The sequence below is a fragment of the Lycium barbarum genome, chromosome 4 (genome assembly GCF_019175385.1).
Source record: "Lycium barbarum isolate Lr01 chromosome 4, ASM1917538v2, whole genome shotgun sequence".
In the NCBI taxonomy this organism is placed as follows: Eukaryota; Viridiplantae; Streptophyta; class Magnoliopsida; order Solanales; family Solanaceae; genus Lycium; species Lycium barbarum.
The window spans coordinates 15,212,044-15,229,753 of record NC_083340.1 but is presented as its reverse complement, the minus strand read 5'-3'; the positions used below and the strand labels follow the sequence as shown (position 1 = coordinate 15,229,753).

The following is a 17,710-nucleotide window of genomic DNA, read 5'->3' as shown; positions in this document are numbered from 1 at the left end:
ACATATATCAAACCATTCTCATAAATTAATAGTAATAAGTCTTAGGACCCGTTTGGCCATAAGAATTATTCACTCTTTTTTCGGAATTTTTTTTCACTTATTAAAAAATTAATGTTTGGCCATGAAAATCCAAATAGAATTTGAAAAACAAGAACAAGTTTTTCACAACCAAAACAAGTACATTTCAACAAAAAAAAAAATACTATTTGCAAAAACTATGGCCAAACACAACTCCAACTCCAACTTCAAAATTTCAAAAAAAGTGAAAAAGTTTTTGGTTTCTATGGCCAAACGCCTACTTAATTTCATATATCAAACCGTTCTCATGAATTAATAATAAGTCTTAATTTCAAATTAGTTTGAACCAATTATATGGAAATTACCATGTCAATTTTCATATTCATTTCGCTCTTGTATATGTATATCATTTCAACACAACCATTTAGGGCGTGTTCGGTAGCAAGGAAAACATTTTCTGTTTTCCGTTTGGTCAAAGTCTTGGGAAAACAAGTTCTTCCCTAATCAAAGTAGGGAAAACAAATCCACAAGTGACATTTCACCAACCACCCTACCACCACCCTATCACCACCCAACCCACAGCGCAACCACTCCCACAACCCCACGCAAAACCCCCAACCACCCACGCACCCCCCCTCCAATTTTTATTTTTTATTTTTTTTGGGTTTACTAAACCACCCCTCCCCCCAATTTTTTTTTTCTTAAAAAAAGTTTCAAAAAGTTTTTTTTTTTGGTTGTTTACACCAGCCCCTCCCCCCCCCCCCCCCCCCGGCCCCAACACCCCACTGCACCCTCCAAAAAATATTTTTTTTTCTTAAAAAAGAAGTTTTAAAAAGCTTTTTTTTTTGTTTTGGTTTTTACACTACACCCCCTCCAAAAAGATTAATTTTTTTTTAAGTTTTGAAATCATTTTTTTTTTTATTTTAAAAAAGTTTTGAAAAGTTTTCTTTTGTTGATTTTCTACACTCACCCCCCCCCCCCACCCCTAATTTTCTACTTCAAATTTATTTTTCCTTTATAAAAATGTATAAAAATGGAAAGTTTGCTTCATTAAATTTGGTGTGGGTGGGTGGTGGAGGTGGGGTTGTAGTTGGGTAAGAAAACAATTCTCATTTTTTATTAAAAAAAATTATAAAAGTAAAATAAAATAGAAAATTTGAGAGGGGTTGGGTGGTGCGGTAGTGTGGGGTGAGTGGTGGTGTGGTGTAGGGGTAGGTGAAGATGAAATGTGTTCGAGGGTAGAGGCTGAATGGGGGAGGGATTTAGTTGGGGGTGCTTAGCGTGGGTGGTGGGAAGAAAAAATTTCTCATTTTTTATTAAAAAAATTTATAAAAGTAAAATAAAATGTATAAAATAGAAAATTTGGGAGGGGTGGGTGGAGCGGTAGTTTGGGGTGGGGTGGGCTAGGGGTGGGTGAAGATGAAATATGTTCGAGGGTAGAGGTTAGTTGGGGGGAGGGGGTGCTTGGGGTGGGTGGTGAGGTGGCGTGGGGTGTGGAGGTTGGATGAGTATTTTCCGAAAAATGTTTTCTCCCAACTAACCGAATATGAGAAAATAAGTAAGAAATTCACTTATTGTCCACTAACCAACCAAACATGAGAAAATAAGTTGAAATTCACTTATTTTTCAAAAATACATTTTTCAGAAAAAACATTTTCCGTGAAAAACATTTTCCTTCATACCGAACACACCCTTAGACTTATAAATAACACTAGATAGTTATCTTTGCTACTGTTTTTTGCGCGGATTGACCTTCATTTGGGGTGGTCTTTATTTTTGCCCTTCAAATTAGTGGTCTTTAAGTTTTGCCCTTCGCCTAATACCCCGAGGTTATGGGTTCGAACTCTAGCCCAGTAAAGAAAAAAACGCAAGGCAGAGGTTGTAAATTCAAATTATGCCTTAAGGCAGAAATTTGCAAATCTGGCCATGCATCAGAATTTGAGCCTTAAGGCAGAGTTTGCATGGACAGAATTCTGCCTTAAGGCAGAAATTTACAAATTCTGCCCATGTACAAATTTTGTCTGTAAGGCCCAAATTCCGCCTGAACGGCAAAAGTTAAAAATCACCATTTTGAGGGGTAAAAATTAAAGACCACCCCCAGCGAAGAATAATCCCGTAAATTGCCCTCTTTGCTATGCACAAGCCCAACATGTGAATTTAACGTGGAATGTGTGAGTTTTATTGTGGATAATAAAGAATTAGAGTAGAAGAAGAGAAAACATAAAAAAATATATGAGTAAGATAAGAACAATACATATATGTTTAAGAAGACTAAAAGTGCTCACTTGCGATTTATAAGTTTTGACGAGACTTTGAGCCTGTTTGGATGGGTTTAAAAAAACAGCCCAATTTATTTTTTATTTTTGGCTTATAAGCTATTTTCAGCTTATAAGCTTTTTTTTTAAACTAAGTTAAACGGGTTAATTTATTTTTTTTAAGCTTATTTTAATCACAAAATGACTTATAAGTTGACCAGCCAAACACTTAAAAAAGCTGAAAATAGCTTATAACATAAGCCAAACGGGTTCTTTATGGTGTTTGGAGTGATAAATTTTGTGTTGTGATTTTTTAGATTTGACCAAAATTTTGTGGTATTTCTGGTTAATATATTATTTTTTTTTCTTACAATTTTTATTAAAGTCAACAACTAGAGTTTGTTTGAGACTTATTGTGACAAACTTTAGAAAAGAATATATTTGAGGGATGACTTCAAACCTATCCTCAAAATATTTGGGACCATTTTTGAAATTTTCTCGAGAATTAAATCCTACGTTTTAGGGATTCTAAATTGAGAAAGGAGGGAAAAGTATTGGGAAAATGAGCACAGGCAGTTCGCTGACGTCATCACCGGCGAGGTCATCAAGTTCAACGATGGCGATGATGGGAGGAAATGTAGGGCCCACGTCATCATCATCTATAGCCGTTGATGACTTCAACTTCCCAACTGATCTCATCTCCATTCAAGACCGCAAAGATGAAGCTCTTAACGGTCATATCTCTTTTTTTTGTGAAATATGTTTACAACTTTGAGTTTATCAGTTATGAGAATGTGCTAAAATGCCCTTTTAATCTTGTGGTCCTAAATATGTTTGTATTTTGAACCGACGGTTTATCGGATGCAGCCTCTCTACCTTCCAAGATAGGGTAAGGTCTGCGTACACTCTACCCTCCCCGTACCCTCACTTTGTGGGATTTCACTGGGGTGTGTTGTTGTTATTGGTCTTAAACATGTCACGTGAAAATTTGGAATTAAAGAGTTGTCAAAGAAAAAGAAATATGCGTTCTTTTTTGAAAAAGAAAGCAAGACAAACAAATTGAAATAGAGAGAGTAGTAGTTTTCATGTAAAACTCTGTTCACTTGGAAGAAGATCTAATTTATTTTGCATATCTGCCGATTAACCTCAAGCTAGGTATGAATTCATAATTTTTACTGGATGTGGACATTATGAGTATTTGGTTATATTAAGTTGTTGAATATTTTACTTTAGGCTACAAGTTCCTGTGACGAAAATACGGTAACAATTTTTATTGCAAGAACTTGCTTGTATATTGAAACTTGCAAAGTTAGGCTGGTATACAAAGTTCTAATCTTGAGAGTGTTAATATGTTTTATTACTTATAAAAAGAAGTCATTATCCTTTTTGGAGATCGTATTATCTTATAACTTTTAATCTCGGTGTACACAGCGAGATATTTGATACTGTCCCTTGTTTTAACTTTCTAATTTCAACATTTTAATTTATCAGGTCTTCAAAACAGCCAGTACTTCATTATATTAGTCATTTTGTTGCTCGATAGATTTCACTTGTTGGTTTAGATATACGCCGATAATAAGTTGAGTAAATTCACTTGTTCATTAATGAAAGTGAATGATTTCACTCTGTCTGAAGCAAGTCTAATTTTGAATGATTTCTTGTGAATTTAGAGGAGCACCATATTTTGATCACATGACTAATTTCGTAGCAACAATGTTTACATAGATTTATCAGGCATCACACCCTGGGCTATATGGGTGGAAATAATAGGGATAGCATTTTCAATAGGTAAAGTGGGATGGCAATTGATTTCATTCTTGTAAAAATCAGGTAGTGAGAATGATTGCGAGTGTGCTAATCGTTAGAAGTATGAATGTTAGACTGGATATTGAAGGATTAAGGCAGTTTTACATTTTACGCGCGAAAAATTCAAGTGGATGTGTTTCGTTTACTCAAATACTGGCACCTTTTTCTTTATCATTGGTGGAAAATGCTGAAAGGTCCTTTAAATTTAGGGTGTCTTTGGTATGAAGGAAAATGTTTTCTTGTAAAACAGGTGGGTTTCTTACTTTTTTTCTAGTGTTTTGGTAAGTAAGCAAATAACTTTATTATCCCAAAAGCATTTATATGTAATCTAGCAAAACACTATGGGGGGTGAGGAGTGGGGGTTGGGGACATTGGGTGGGTGGGGAGGAGACAATGAAGTTGGAATATAACTTATGGAACTTGTTTTCCCTATTCCATTAGGCAAGTCATTGTCCTCATTTTAAGGAACTTGTTTTCCTAGAGAAAATGTTTTCTAGAACATTTTGACCAACCAAACATGATAAAATTGGAAAACATCATACCAAACACACCCTTAATGATGCTGACTCCATTTTTGCTGAACAGAAGACGGAGAAATTAAGTGAATACATCTCTAAGTTTCCCTATGAAGTAATGGGTGTTGGTAAAGCCTTGATGTTTTTCAATTTTTCTTTAGGAATAACTTAGAAGCCAATCATCTACTGGTTTAATTTCTATTTTCCTAAGATGGAAGTAATTTTAGTGGGGGTAAGGTCTACTAGAAACAACCTCTGTACAAAGGTAGGGGTAAGGTCTGCATACACTCTATCCTCCCCAAACCCCACTTTGTGGGATTTCATTGGGTATGTTGTTGTTGGAAGTAATAGAAGTCGAGGACCACCTAACTGAAGTGAAGACACCCTGGTAACTCTCAAGTAATGCATGTGCCAACGTCATGTTAAGAAAGCATTTAAATGTTATATGTGAGTTGGGAACACTGCTTCCACTTACCCAAAAAAATACTTAAAAAAATATAAAAACTGAAGTGTTGTGTTTCCATTAGTGTCCTTTTAAGCATTGTGCAGTGATTGATGAATGACACATCCAAGAAGCCATTGTTTATCCTATCATATTTCATCACTTATAATCTCAGCTAGAATACGTTTTCTAGCAAAGAAATATTTGTAAATGGTCCTACTTTTTGTTTTAATTCTTTTCAATTGACAAGATGTTTAAAGTCATATATCTAGAACAGCCTCTGCATCCTAAAGGTAGTTTTACAAACAATGAAGTAGACAATAAGTGCTCTTTATTCGTATGTGAAAGTAAATAAAGGTGAAAAACTAGTCCGCACTGTATTTCAGTAGGTTATATCTATTATATTAAGAGTTTTTCTGTTGCGGTAAAGCTATTATATTAAGAATTTTAGCATGGTGTCATAGGTAAGGTAGCAAAGATATATTGTTTGTGCCTTACACTAGGTTTATCATTACTATACTTGCGGTGCTACACTTTTAAATCTGTCAGTACTTCATGAAGAGTACTCATCTTTGTTATTTGATTACTTTTAGCTGTTGGTTCAGATATATCAGATTTACAATTGGTCCGAGTGATGATTCACTTGTAAATAGAGTAAACTGGCAAATAATTTCACTTGTGATGTAAGAACCTAATATGTTTAGGATTATTGTTACGTAAGCTGTTGTCAGTTCATTGAGCTCATTTCCTAAATATTATCTTCTTGTGCCATTTAATGCTTGAGAAGGGACCTAAATGGTTCGTGTGACTGTTTTTATCTGATGGAAAAAGTGTTTGGCTTCGTTTTAGTCCATCAGTACTTGGGTTATAGGTTCCGCCGTTGGAGCTTTACCGTAGCAGGGCAGATAGATAAAGCCAATTGAAGTTCTTAGCTCTATAAAACTCGATGACATATTTGATAATTAGGCAAACACAAACCAAAACCGCATGAGTCGTGTCTTTACCTCCCCTTTTGAATAAAGTAACATCGCATGCAATCTGTCAGAATGTTTGGCGGTGAATTTGGCTTCTTCTGTTGCTCAAAACAAATTTTTATCAAATTGAGAAAGCCAGTGTTATAGTCTTTGCATTATTTTCTACTGTCTTATCAGTGGAAAGATGAATTACACTAGGTCAATGATGTAATGTGACAGACGTTCTTAATCCAAGAAATTCAGTAGTTAGCTGATGATATAGTTTGTTTCAGTTTTTATTCAGAGAACTAAATGTTTCTTTGTTCTGCTTGCAGTTCTCAAATCCGATCTGATGGCTTCACTGAATAAAGAGGTTAAATCCCTAGATGAGGATAGCTGGATGTTTGAGGGCCCTAGGTCTCGTATTCACAGGATTTCTAGGCCAGGTAGCTCGCGAAGAGCAACATTATAGTAGTGTTCATTTAGGGAACTTGATGATAGTCTTCTTTTTCATTAGTGGATCGTGATAGTGTAACTGATGCCTTACTGCTATGCATTTACAGGTCGTCTTCACAAACACGGAGAAATGGGAAAGCAGAATTCTAAGTTGGTGGCCACATTAAAATGAGGAATGTTTTCTTTGTTGAGAATTGTAATATAATGTAGCCTTTATGTTAATGAGCTTGTCTTGGTATAAATGTGAGCGGCACCAATATAATGTTGTTGTTTTAATTTTCAAGTGTACAAATTTCATGATATTTTTCTTCCTGTTTCTTGCTCGTTGGTTGTTCAATTTAACGATTTCTTGCTCATTGGTTGAATGCAAGGAAAGGTTTATAAAACCAATTGGAGAAACTTGAAGGCATTAAATAATGGAATCGAATTACACTAGCTGAAAGAGAGAAGCAAAATTATAGTAAGGCATTTCCTAAAATTAGTCTCTTTTGCCTTAGAAGTTATGCGGTGGGGGATTCAGAATTTTATTGTGTCTATACTTGACGAGTGGGTTTCTCCGATTTCCACCTATTTCATTGAAGAAGAATACTGCTAAAGAAAATGATGAGTAAGTACAAAATCAAATCTAAAAAAAGTTAGAAAATAAATACTTTATAGAATCATTCATTTCAAAAGAGAGAGAGTTAAATGTCTTGTGCCACTATTGTAGTTAACATTCTTAAATTTTGGATACTTCTTTTGAGTATGTTGTATCGATTTGGTGTAAACACCTAGTACAAATAAATTTTTACGTCAATATATAGGTGAATATATATAATAATACATTAGTAAATACACATCTACGTTCGTAATTTCGAGTGCATATGTAGTGCCCCTTAAACTTTTACTTTCAGATTATATATATTCTAAACTCTAGCTAGTGTTACTTTTGGAAATTTAAATTACAAAAAGTCATGATATTTGAACTGATTCATTTGAACATCCCTAATTAAACAAAAAGTCATGATATTTGACCCACAACTCTTCTTTAAAGGAAAAAGTCACGCGAAACATAACTCGTAGGATATTATGATGTAAAAATATAAACTAATGCCTCGCAAAATAATTACTCATTTGTTACGAGGGACAAAAATTAAAGAGCTGCACAAACCCTATTTTTACAAGATCCAGGTATTTCTTCTTTAAAATTCCTTTTTAACTACATGACAGGATTTTGTTGAATATAGTTGTCTGTTTGGAATTCTTTTTAACAAATATCAATATAGCTATCAATTGTTGCAATTTATATACATCGATAATATACTCTTCCATTCTCTTCTATTATACCATATGTGTAGTTTAATCGATCTTAAAAATCATATACTTTAACAATTTAAATTACTCTACTTCTTTTAGCAATGTAAATTACTCTTATTTCTACTCTTTTTTGCAAGTGATAATTGTGTAATTTATTACTATAATTACTCTGAATAAGTCATCTCTAAGTAACAGCGAAGCCACTCTTATTTAATGGGTATCAATTAGTTGAATATTTAAATTTGAACATAAATCAAAAGTGAAACAATTCATTGGACCATGAAGATGAACTGAGACTTCTGAAATATTTCTAACTTTATATATTTAAAGTTTTATTAGGAATTGATCTAGGATAGCAACTTTAGGAACTTGTTTGGGTTGCATTCTACAAGTGTTACTGGTAAAGTGGTAATCTAGATAGCTGATAGTTAATTAATTAATCAGTTAAGATAATTAGCCTCATTTATGCTATTATTGACTGCTGGATGATTCTTTTTCATCGAAATTATAAATTTATTCGATTGCCTTAGAAATACACTATTTACTAAACCAAACATAGAATCTAGCCCCGTTTGTCCATTAATTTGGTTTCAAAAATTTGACTTAATATTTGGAAATTGTTTTAAACAAGTAATTTCTCATTAAACCGGCCTATTATTGCAACTTCAACCTTGAGATATGAAATTTAAAGATTAAAGAAATGCGTTGACAAAGAGTTAATGTAAAGAAACTTTCAATGGGATCGTGCCGTTTCAACTATCTCAAAATGGAATCTATTCCAAATATGCAGGCATGGTTGCTCGCTTAGACAGGGTACAAATATTTAAATTTGATATTTTAAAATATTTTTTCAGACCTATTGTCAATATTGAGTAGCAGTCAAAGATTTGTATTTTTTTTCCTGATATAATGCAGGGAAAGACATATCATGATGAATAAATAAAAAAAAAGCAATCTGGTTCACTAAGCTCTCGCTATGTGTAGGGTCCAGAAAAAAGTCGGACCACAAGTATCTATTGTACGCAGCTTTACCTTGTATTTCTGCAAGAGGCTGAGGTATATCATGGCGAATACTTCAAAAAAATTATGTCTTCCACCAGAATCTGATAATGAAAAATATTTGCAGAAATACAACAACATATTGGACCTGAATATGCTGACCCTTTAGTAACTCTTCGAGCTCTAGCCGATGGGACGAATTAATTTCAAAAGAGAACCTTATTTTATCTACATAGAAGATACTCATTTATCCGGTATGAGACCATCATAGTAGTTTAATATCTTATCTTTCCAAGTTATTCCGTAATTTCTTTTGTTTGATCATCTTGTTCTAACCAATCTTATAGTATTAGCGTTTTCTTTTACGGATTTCCAGTTCAAGTAGAAAAATAAGTTTTGTTCACAAATTATTAATCATATTTTTATATTCAAACACAATTTCAACTTTCGAATACGTTTTTGAAACTTTCTTTGAATTTATTTTCATATACTTCATTAATCAACTCAAGTCCCAATGCAAAAACAAATCAATAAAAATTATGGTGAAAGGATATTTACCCCGTCATCAGGTCTCTGTTTTCCAGCCCTGCTCATTATAGAACACCCTTATTAGGATTTTTCAACTCGAATTCAAATTTAGTGAACACTACTCCATCCGAATAAAAAAAAATTGTCCACTTATTTTTTTTTTTAGGTCAAAAAAAGTGTTCACTTATCAAATCATGAAATAATTTATCTTATCTTTTTAAATTTGCTCCTATTAAATTAAAAATAATTTAGTCAAATTATTCATTTTTGGTTAGATATAAATGACTAAGTGGAACTCGTGAAGAGTAATACTACTATATAAATCGGACATATCAGACAACTAGGAATGAGCGAAGGGGGTATAAAAAGGGTTTTGCTGGACGGACAAAAACATTGTATGTCCAGTTTTTGGTGTGTAACCTGTGTGGAGTGAGAGAGACAAGAATGTCGAAAGCACTTATAGGTTGTGAGGCAGTGGTGGGATCGTTAACGCCGTCAAAGAAAAAGGAGTACAGAGTGACTAACAGACTCCAAGAGGGCAAACGCCCTTTATATGCCGTTGTTTTCAACTTCATTGATGCTACCTACTTTAATGTTTTTGCTACCGTTGGTGGAAATCGGGTATTTAATCTCTTCCTTCTTGTTTTTCTTTTGGGTTTTTTGCTATGCTGTACGTTAAAAAACATTTCTTGGTTTTTATGTTAACGGGTATGGGTATGGCCGACCCAGTTGTTTGAGATTGAAGGGTTGCTCTTGTTGTTGTTGTTTTAGTGTTTGTTGGCTTCATGATTTAGTACATAAAGTTTCATTCTTTTAGCATTTGTCTCGAGTTCTGGTTTTCATTTAGGGCTGAGAAGATATGTTGCTAGGATTTTTCAAAAATGTTGTTGACGGGTGCGTGTCAGATACTACAAATGTAGTGCATTTTTTGGACACGGTCGGTGACATTTTTGGAGAGTCGGAGCAACAGAAGTACGAGAATTCATGAGTCTGATTTGAGTATATACTACTAGTTTGAGGTTGAAGCATATGTTTTGTAGTTCTTGTGCTTGTTGGTTTAATGACTTAGTATGGAAGTTTAAAATTTTCATGCTTTAAGGATTTGTCATGGTTTTCATTCCACAAGTGTTACGGATAATCTAGACATGTGATACAACAACAACATACCCAGTGTAATCCCACAAGTGGGGTCTGGGGAGGGTTGTGTGTGCGCAGACCTTACCCCCCACCTTGTGAAGGTAGAGAGGCCGTTTCCGATAGAACCTCTACTCAATCGAGAAATATAATAGTTAATTAATTAATCAGTTCAGATTAAGTAGCCTCATTTACGCCACAATGATTACTGAATGATTCTTTTTAATCAAAATTATAAATTTATTGTATTGCCTTTCAAAAATTATTACTAAACCAAGCATCCTAGAATCTAAATACTAAAAATTTGGTGAAAAAAGAAAATAGAGAGTGTGAGAGGGGTATAAAAGGAGTGGCAAAAACGTCCTCTTTCCAGTTTTTCTGTCCTCTCTAACCTGTGGCGCCAGAGTAAGCAGAGAGCAATGTCGAAAATACCTATAGGGTGTGAGCCAATGGTGGGATCGCTAATGCCGACCAACCAAAAAAAAAAAAAAAAAAAAAAAGCACAGAATGACTTACAAAATCCAAGAACGCAACAAGCAGAAGAGCAACAACAAAAAAAAGGCAAACGCCCATTATACGCCATTGCCTTCAATTTCATCGACTCTCCCTATTTTAATCTCTTTGCTGCTGTCGGCGAGAATCGAGTATTTAATCTCCTCCTCCTTCTTTTTCCTTTAGGGGATTGGTAAAATTATACCGATTTTTGGATTGGTTAGAGATTTGTGTGTTGCCTTCGGAAGTAACGCTAGTAAAATAATTGAGTTCTCAAATGAAACGGGTTAACGGGTACAGATATAGCCGACCCAGTAGTTTGAGGTTGAAGTTTGCTGTTGTTGTTGTTCTTGTGCTTGTTGGCTTCATGAATTAGTTTGAAAGTTTAAAATTTCAGTCTTTTAGGATGTGTTTCACATTCTGCTTTTCAATTAGGGCTGAGAAGTACAGAACATATGTGATTTTGGGAATTTACTACTACTTGTTAGCTTGGTGAATGTGATACTGAAAAGATGTACTATTTAGCTAGAAAACATCAATCTTTTTTTCTTTTTCCCATCTTGGTCTGTCTAGTTGTTTTAATGCCTCAAGGTCAATATTAGCTCACCTGTTGCTCGTTTCAGATAAGATGTACCAAAAATTGACTTCCAAGTTGCTTTAATGTTGATGGTTCAAGGACCTCTTTTGTTTCCTACAATTGCTCTTATACTTATCTTGGTAGATTCGTTGATACATCACAAACTAAAATGTCTTTATGCACTGAGGATGGGTGGCCAGCTTTGTTCAAACTTACCTTATATGCTTGTAATATGTTGACTTTTTTTGTTTTTGTTTTTGTTTTTGTTTTGGTTTCTCCACATTTGCGGAGTGCCATATGTTTAACAGATTGATAATAATTTCTTATTGCTTTACCTTACTAATATAAACTATCCATGCCAAAGATAATGATTTTCAGAATTGGTATAAACTGTAAATCTTGTACTACCTCTTAACATTGTGGAGTTCTGCTATTATACATCTTGTTGTATTTCTTATCAAACCTGAGAGTTATGCATGATGCAAATTTGTTATTGCTTAAGATAAATTCAGAATTCAGAAAGGTGCATGCTCTTGTAAATGAGGTGTATTTTCTTGGTGTAGATCATGTCATCTGATAATTGTTCAATAATACGGAACTGAAAGAAGATAATAATAACAGAAGCATCAGGGTGCTAGCTTCAGTATACATTTCTACTGTATGCCAATTGTCGATAGCTCAGACTTATATGCTTTTAACTGGTTTGTCAGGTTACTGTATACCAATGTCTCGAAGGTGGTGTTATTGCTGTGCTGCAGTCTTATATTGATGAAGATGTAAGAATTTGCAAGTACTAAGTTGTTGCATTTGTACTTTACATATGTCATCTCATATACTTAAAATGCTCTTGGGCTTTTCCATGTGCTATGAAAATCAGAAAGACGAATCCTTTTACACTGTAAGCTGGGCCTGCAATATTGACGGGAGTCCATTGATAGTGGCTGGAGGAACAAATGGAATTCTCCGTGTTATTGATGCTGGCAATGAAAAGATACACAAGGTCTTATACATCAAATCTTTCATTCGCACTTTACATGGTTAAACAAAAGTAGCTGCTTCTTTAGTTATAAAAAATGAATATCTGCAAATGTGTTACTAACATTTATCTAATTAATCTTTATCTGAACACTAAAGTATTTCCTTTCTTCCATGATCTGATCAATCTTATTCATCATGATATGAACAAGTTAAGTTTTCTGTCATGATTCGTTCCATGTTAAAGTTGTATTAACAATACAAACTTGAAAGATAAAGGTGCTCTTGAAATTAGTTACATGTTAACTTAATAGCTAATGTCTATTCACCTTTGTTAATCTACTTGGTTATGATTGAACAGAGCTTTGTTGGGCATGGAGACTCAATAAACGAAATTAGGACTCAAGCCTTGAAACCATCTCTCGTAGTATCTGCCAGCAAAGTATGTTCCTTAAGTATCCTTCTCTTCCTTTCTTTCTTAACCCTTCCTCAAAAAGGAAAATTTTAGTTTCCTCTAAAATGGGAAGAAAAATTACTGTTGCAAGTTGTACGTGGAGTATCAATCAATTATGCATCTGTTTCACATGGCATATTTTAATTATCACGAGTGTTCCAGGATGAATCTGTTCGCCTGTGGAATGTTCATACTGGAATATGCATTTTGGTATTTGCTGGCGCTGGGGGTCACCGAAATGAAGTACTCAGTGTGGTAATTTACTCTGTTAACTGCAGTCCCACTCCAACGATGGAGCTGGTGGCAAAGAATGTTTTTCACATCTGTCAACAATACTGGGAATTAGGATTTTGAGCTTATCCGCTGGTTTGTGATGGTTGTAGGACTTCCATCCTTCTGATATATATCGCATTGCTAGCTGTGGAATGGATAATACTGTTAAGATCTGGTCAATGAAAGGTAAGATTTATAACACTTTCCATTTCACATAGATTGTTGAAATGACATATGATATACAACTAACTGACCAAGTAGTACTAAAACTTTGAAGAAGAGAAAAAAGGGTGATCTCTAGATGAGCAACTTGTGATTGGTTATGTTGTCAAGGCTTCTCCAGAACCTTCCGAATGATGTTAATTTTGTGCTTACTGTATGCCTTTACTTTTTTGGATTTGGTGACTTGTAGCCTATATACGCTGAACCTGACACGACTGCCTGGACGTGTTAAGCGAATGACTTGCACCCAATCTACAACATGGAATACATTAATGTATTAGCAGATATTTCTATGAGGATATCTTTGTCTTCAGTTACAAGTGTTGAAATGAAGTCAATAGTTTCAAAGATCCAATTGTAGTTATAAATGCACCAAATACCTAGAAGGAAATATGACTCAGCATGCAGTTATCCTAGACATTTACAAATTCTGGTGTTGATAATGCTTGTTATCTAGACTACTTTACTACCCCATTCATCAATGCTTGTTATCTAGACTACTATACTACCCCGTTTATAGTCACACATATCAGCAAATACTGTACTGTTGTTACTGGTAGGAGGATGCAGTGTTGGCTGTGGATCAGATTTGCATTGCATCATCTATTCCATTGGTGCTCAGTGGTTACACAAGTTTGAGAACAGAAAATAAGTAACGTCAATTTGAGCTGACATTTCTTTTCTTATGAACTGCTTGTGCTGCAGAATTCTGGACATATGTTGAGAAATCCTTTACTTGGACGGATCTTCCTTCCAAGTTCCCCACAAAACATGTCCAGTTTCCAGTGAGTATTTTCTTGTTGCTTATCTCCTTCCCTGCCTTTTTCCTTCTGAAACTTCGGTTGGAGATTTTTTTCTTGCTGTAACCTCCTTTTAATCCTTTCAGATATTCATAGCTTCAGTCCATAACAACTATGTTGACTGTAACCGATGGCTTGGTGATTTTATCTTATCCAAGGTAAATGGATTGACCTGCTTACTGCCTGAGTGGTTTGTTTTTTCCAACTGTTCTGCTATATCAACCAATTAAAACAATTGTTCTGCTGTATTAGTTCTTGGTTGGCATTCGCTTCCTTTCCTGGGAGAGATTTACTATTCTGAATTCAGAGAGGGGAAAATGAGAATAACCCGGGAGCCTCTGGAAAAGCCTTTATAGCTTTCTTTCTTGACCACAGACGGTCTTCTCATATTTTACCTGTACTGATCTTTAAATTTTGTTTGAAATACTCAGAGTGTTGACAATGAAATTGTACTATGGGAACCAAAGATGAAAGAACAGTCTCCTGGAGAGGTTAGTCTAGTCTTGTTTGGGACTGTCTCTTTGATAAATATTTTCTAAATAGAAAAATTTCCTAATTTATATTACTCTATGTTTAGGGCACCGTTGACATCCTCCAAAAGTATCCTGTCCCGGAGTGTGATATCTGGTTCATCAAGTTTTCATGTGATTTTCACTACAAAGCAGCAGCTATAGGTAATTCTAAGTGTTGATCAAAATCTTGTATGTCGCTTAATGAGTTTTTTCAACTTTTCTTTTATTAATGGGCTGATCACTGTATAATGCTCAAATTTGGAATTAAATGTTACTGCTTGTGTAAGACCATCTGGTACTGCTGAGTAGTGTGGTATGAAGTGACTTGTAACCCAGAGGGCAATCGAGATTATCTAATATTAGTCCAAGTTGAATACAAAGAAAAAGTTTTCGATCCATTTTCTGGTTTCTCCTAGCAAACTTGAATTCACCCTATGACCTTTTATCTAACAGGAAATAGAGAAGGGAAGGTCTTTGTCTGGGACCTACAGACCAGCCCACCAACTCTGATTGCAAGGTTGTTCTCCGTCCATGCACTGCTCCCTAGTTTCTGATCCTCCTCATATTAATGCTTTGGATTTCAAGTGTTTGTGCTTGACTTTTGCAGGTTATCTCATGTTCAATCTAAATTACCAATTAGACAGACTGCCATGTCTTTTGATGGAAGGTTAAGATCGAAAATCACTTTACCTGCTTCTTTGTTTATGTTTTTGCAACCAGTGCTTTAACTAATTATGTCTTTATTCTTCAGCACCATACTTAGCTGCTGTGAAGATGGGACTATATGGCGCTGGGATGTAGTAGCAACTTCTTGAGTTTGATCAGAACATCTGTCTCCTGCTGTGCCAGTAAATTAACTTGTATTATCAGTGCTGGACATAATGCTGTAATTATAGCTTTTGGTAGTGGCCAAAACTAGTGTGGCCTTGAGCAGGTCTGAGATTGTTGCAAGTTGTTGTTCCTAATCTTAGGTGCCGTTTGGACATGGTTTGAAACCCCAAATCATGCCTTTTTGGATGATTTGAGATTTCATCCCATGGTTTGAGACCATGAGATGAAATCGCATGTCCAAATGCCTACTTAGTTTGTTGTTGAATTGGCGTACTTTCCTGATCGACCTTTTCCACTGATGTATGCGTTGATAAGTTGCATGCTAAAAGAACTTCTAGCGGCGTCCAAGTTTACTTATGTGCTAGCTTGATCCTTGTACTGGCTCATGCTTGCAATAGGTTTAAGGTAGGACACAAACCATACTTAAAGATGCGTGAATATGAGTAAATTAAATGTAATCGTATTTCAGAAATGCAGAGCTTGTACCAAAAATAAAAGATGCTCACTTTGGCCAACATAATGAATTTCCATTTACTAAGGCAAAATACAATACAGTATCAAGAAACCTCATAAATGCCGAGGTTGGCCAACATATGATCTTCTTTCATATGATGGCAATAAAAATAATACAATACATTATGAAGAGACCTAAACATACGTGGGTGTTGAAATCCGATGGTACATTGATACAAAATTTTCGAGTCCGGAGCTTAAAGGGTATTAAAATGCTCAAAATAAATCAAATGGGGTGCTCCTTTCTATCATATACCAAAAGGGGTATAACGTGGAGGGGCCAACGTTATACCCCAATTTTTGTCAGGCAAAAAAATAAAAATAAAAATAAAAAAATAAAAAAATAATTTATATTTTGTAAATCGTGGATCAGTCCACGTTTTACTTATATAAATTTTGTAAATCGTTCCTCAGTCCACGACATTAGACAGATACGCGATTTTTTGCGCTCGGACGTCTGATTTACGTGATTTTTTTTTGTTTTTGCAACATATTCGAAATAAAGTTACGCATTAAAAAATAACACACTTAAGGAACACTTAGTGTTTTTTTCCATAAAAAGATCGCAATATCTTATTTTAATAAATCTTTTTTTGCAACACTTAGTGTTTTGTTTTTCCATACTTTGACCAACGATTAGTCGTGTGTCAAGACCCCGAAATACCCCCAAAATACCCAAAAAAAAAATAAAAATTGTGACAAAAGTATCTTTAACGCAATATTTACTGCGTTAAAGGACTTAACCGTAACGGCGCGGTTGAGTCCTTTAACGCAGTAAAATACTGCGTTAAAAAAATAAAATAAAATTTGGTCATTTTTTTTTGGAACACTTAGTGTTTTTTTTCAATGCTTTGACTAACGATTAGTCGTGTGTCAAGACTCTGAAATGTCAATATTTTATATAGAACCCGATTTTTTTCTTGCGTACAATGATGTAGGTTCAATACATCAAGGATACGTAAACGTTCGGATCGTCATTTTAGGGGTTGAAAAGGTACCCAAAGTAAGTTTTGTTTGAAAACTTTAGGTTTAAGTGTTCTATTTTTATAAGGTTATTTTAGTCAACTTTATATGTCGAGAAAATTAGTCAGTTTTATTTTGGAAAATTGAACCACAAAAGTGAAATTGACATTCACAGCTACATTGCTCAGGGATTTTTACGTTGAAATCTATTGCGTATCATCATATTATAAGTAAAGAAAACTAAAAACTTCATGCCAATTTGGGGGAAAATTGAAATTGAATAGGATAACAAGTGTTTTTTCATAAATCGGCTCGGCCAAACCGCCTTGTGGCTGTTTTTCCGCGTAGATCTCAAAAAAATACGCAAGATAAAAAAAAAATCGCGTAAAACGGACATCCCAGCGCCAAGTTATGACCATCTAAAGTTTGACCACTTTACAACTAGTTTTTCTCCCTATATTTTTTAGAATTAGATTTATATTCAAAATAAAGTTATGTCTTGATTAAAAAATAACACGCTTAAATCAAAACATTAAAAAATAAAACACTTAAACCTTAAGTTTCCAAACAAAACTTACTTCGGGTACCTTTTCAACCCCAAAAACGACGATCTGAACGTTTACGTATCCTTGATGTATTGAACCTACATTATTGTACACAGAAAAAAAATATCAGGTTCTATATAAAATATTGACA

The 17,710-nt window shown here is 34.6% G+C and overlaps 2 protein-coding genes across 3 annotated transcripts; both read left to right on the top strand.

The window, feature by feature from the left end:
• Positions 1-2,694: 2,694 nt before the first annotated feature.
• On the top strand, positions 2,695-6,768 carry LOC132635325 (protein SAMBA). Its single transcript, XM_060351657.1, has 3 exons — positions 2,695-3,007; positions 6,325-6,435; positions 6,553-6,768. Exons 1-3 carry the CDS (start codon positions 2,836-2,838, stop codon positions 6,615-6,617), a joined length of 348 nt encoding a protein of 115 aa, XP_060207640.1. The 5' UTR covers positions 2,695-2,835; the 3' UTR covers positions 6,618-6,768.
• A 2,691-nt stretch (positions 6,769-9,459) lies between these two features.
• Positions 9,460-15,879, top strand: LOC132635324 (polycomb group protein FIE1-like). Of its 2 annotated transcripts, none has more exons than XM_060351656.1 (13): positions 9,460-9,889; positions 12,182-12,247; positions 12,349-12,471; positions 12,808-12,888; positions 13,063-13,155; positions 13,284-13,359; positions 14,101-14,180; positions 14,282-14,353; positions 14,627-14,686; positions 14,773-14,869; positions 15,161-15,224; positions 15,315-15,374; positions 15,459-15,879. In XM_060351656.1, the coding sequence occupies exons 1-13, from the start codon at positions 9,713-9,715 to the stop codon at positions 15,520-15,522; spliced, it is 1,113 nt and encodes a 370-aa protein (XP_060207639.1). In that variant the 5' UTR covers positions 9,460-9,712; the 3' UTR covers positions 15,523-15,879. The 2 variants fall into 2 exon arrangements, with proteins under 2 accessions (XP_060207639.1, XP_060207638.1); XM_060351655.1 differs by lacking the exon at positions 9,460-9,889 and adding an exon at positions 10,525-11,046.
• The last annotated feature ends 1,831 nt before the right edge of the window (positions 15,880-17,710 follow it).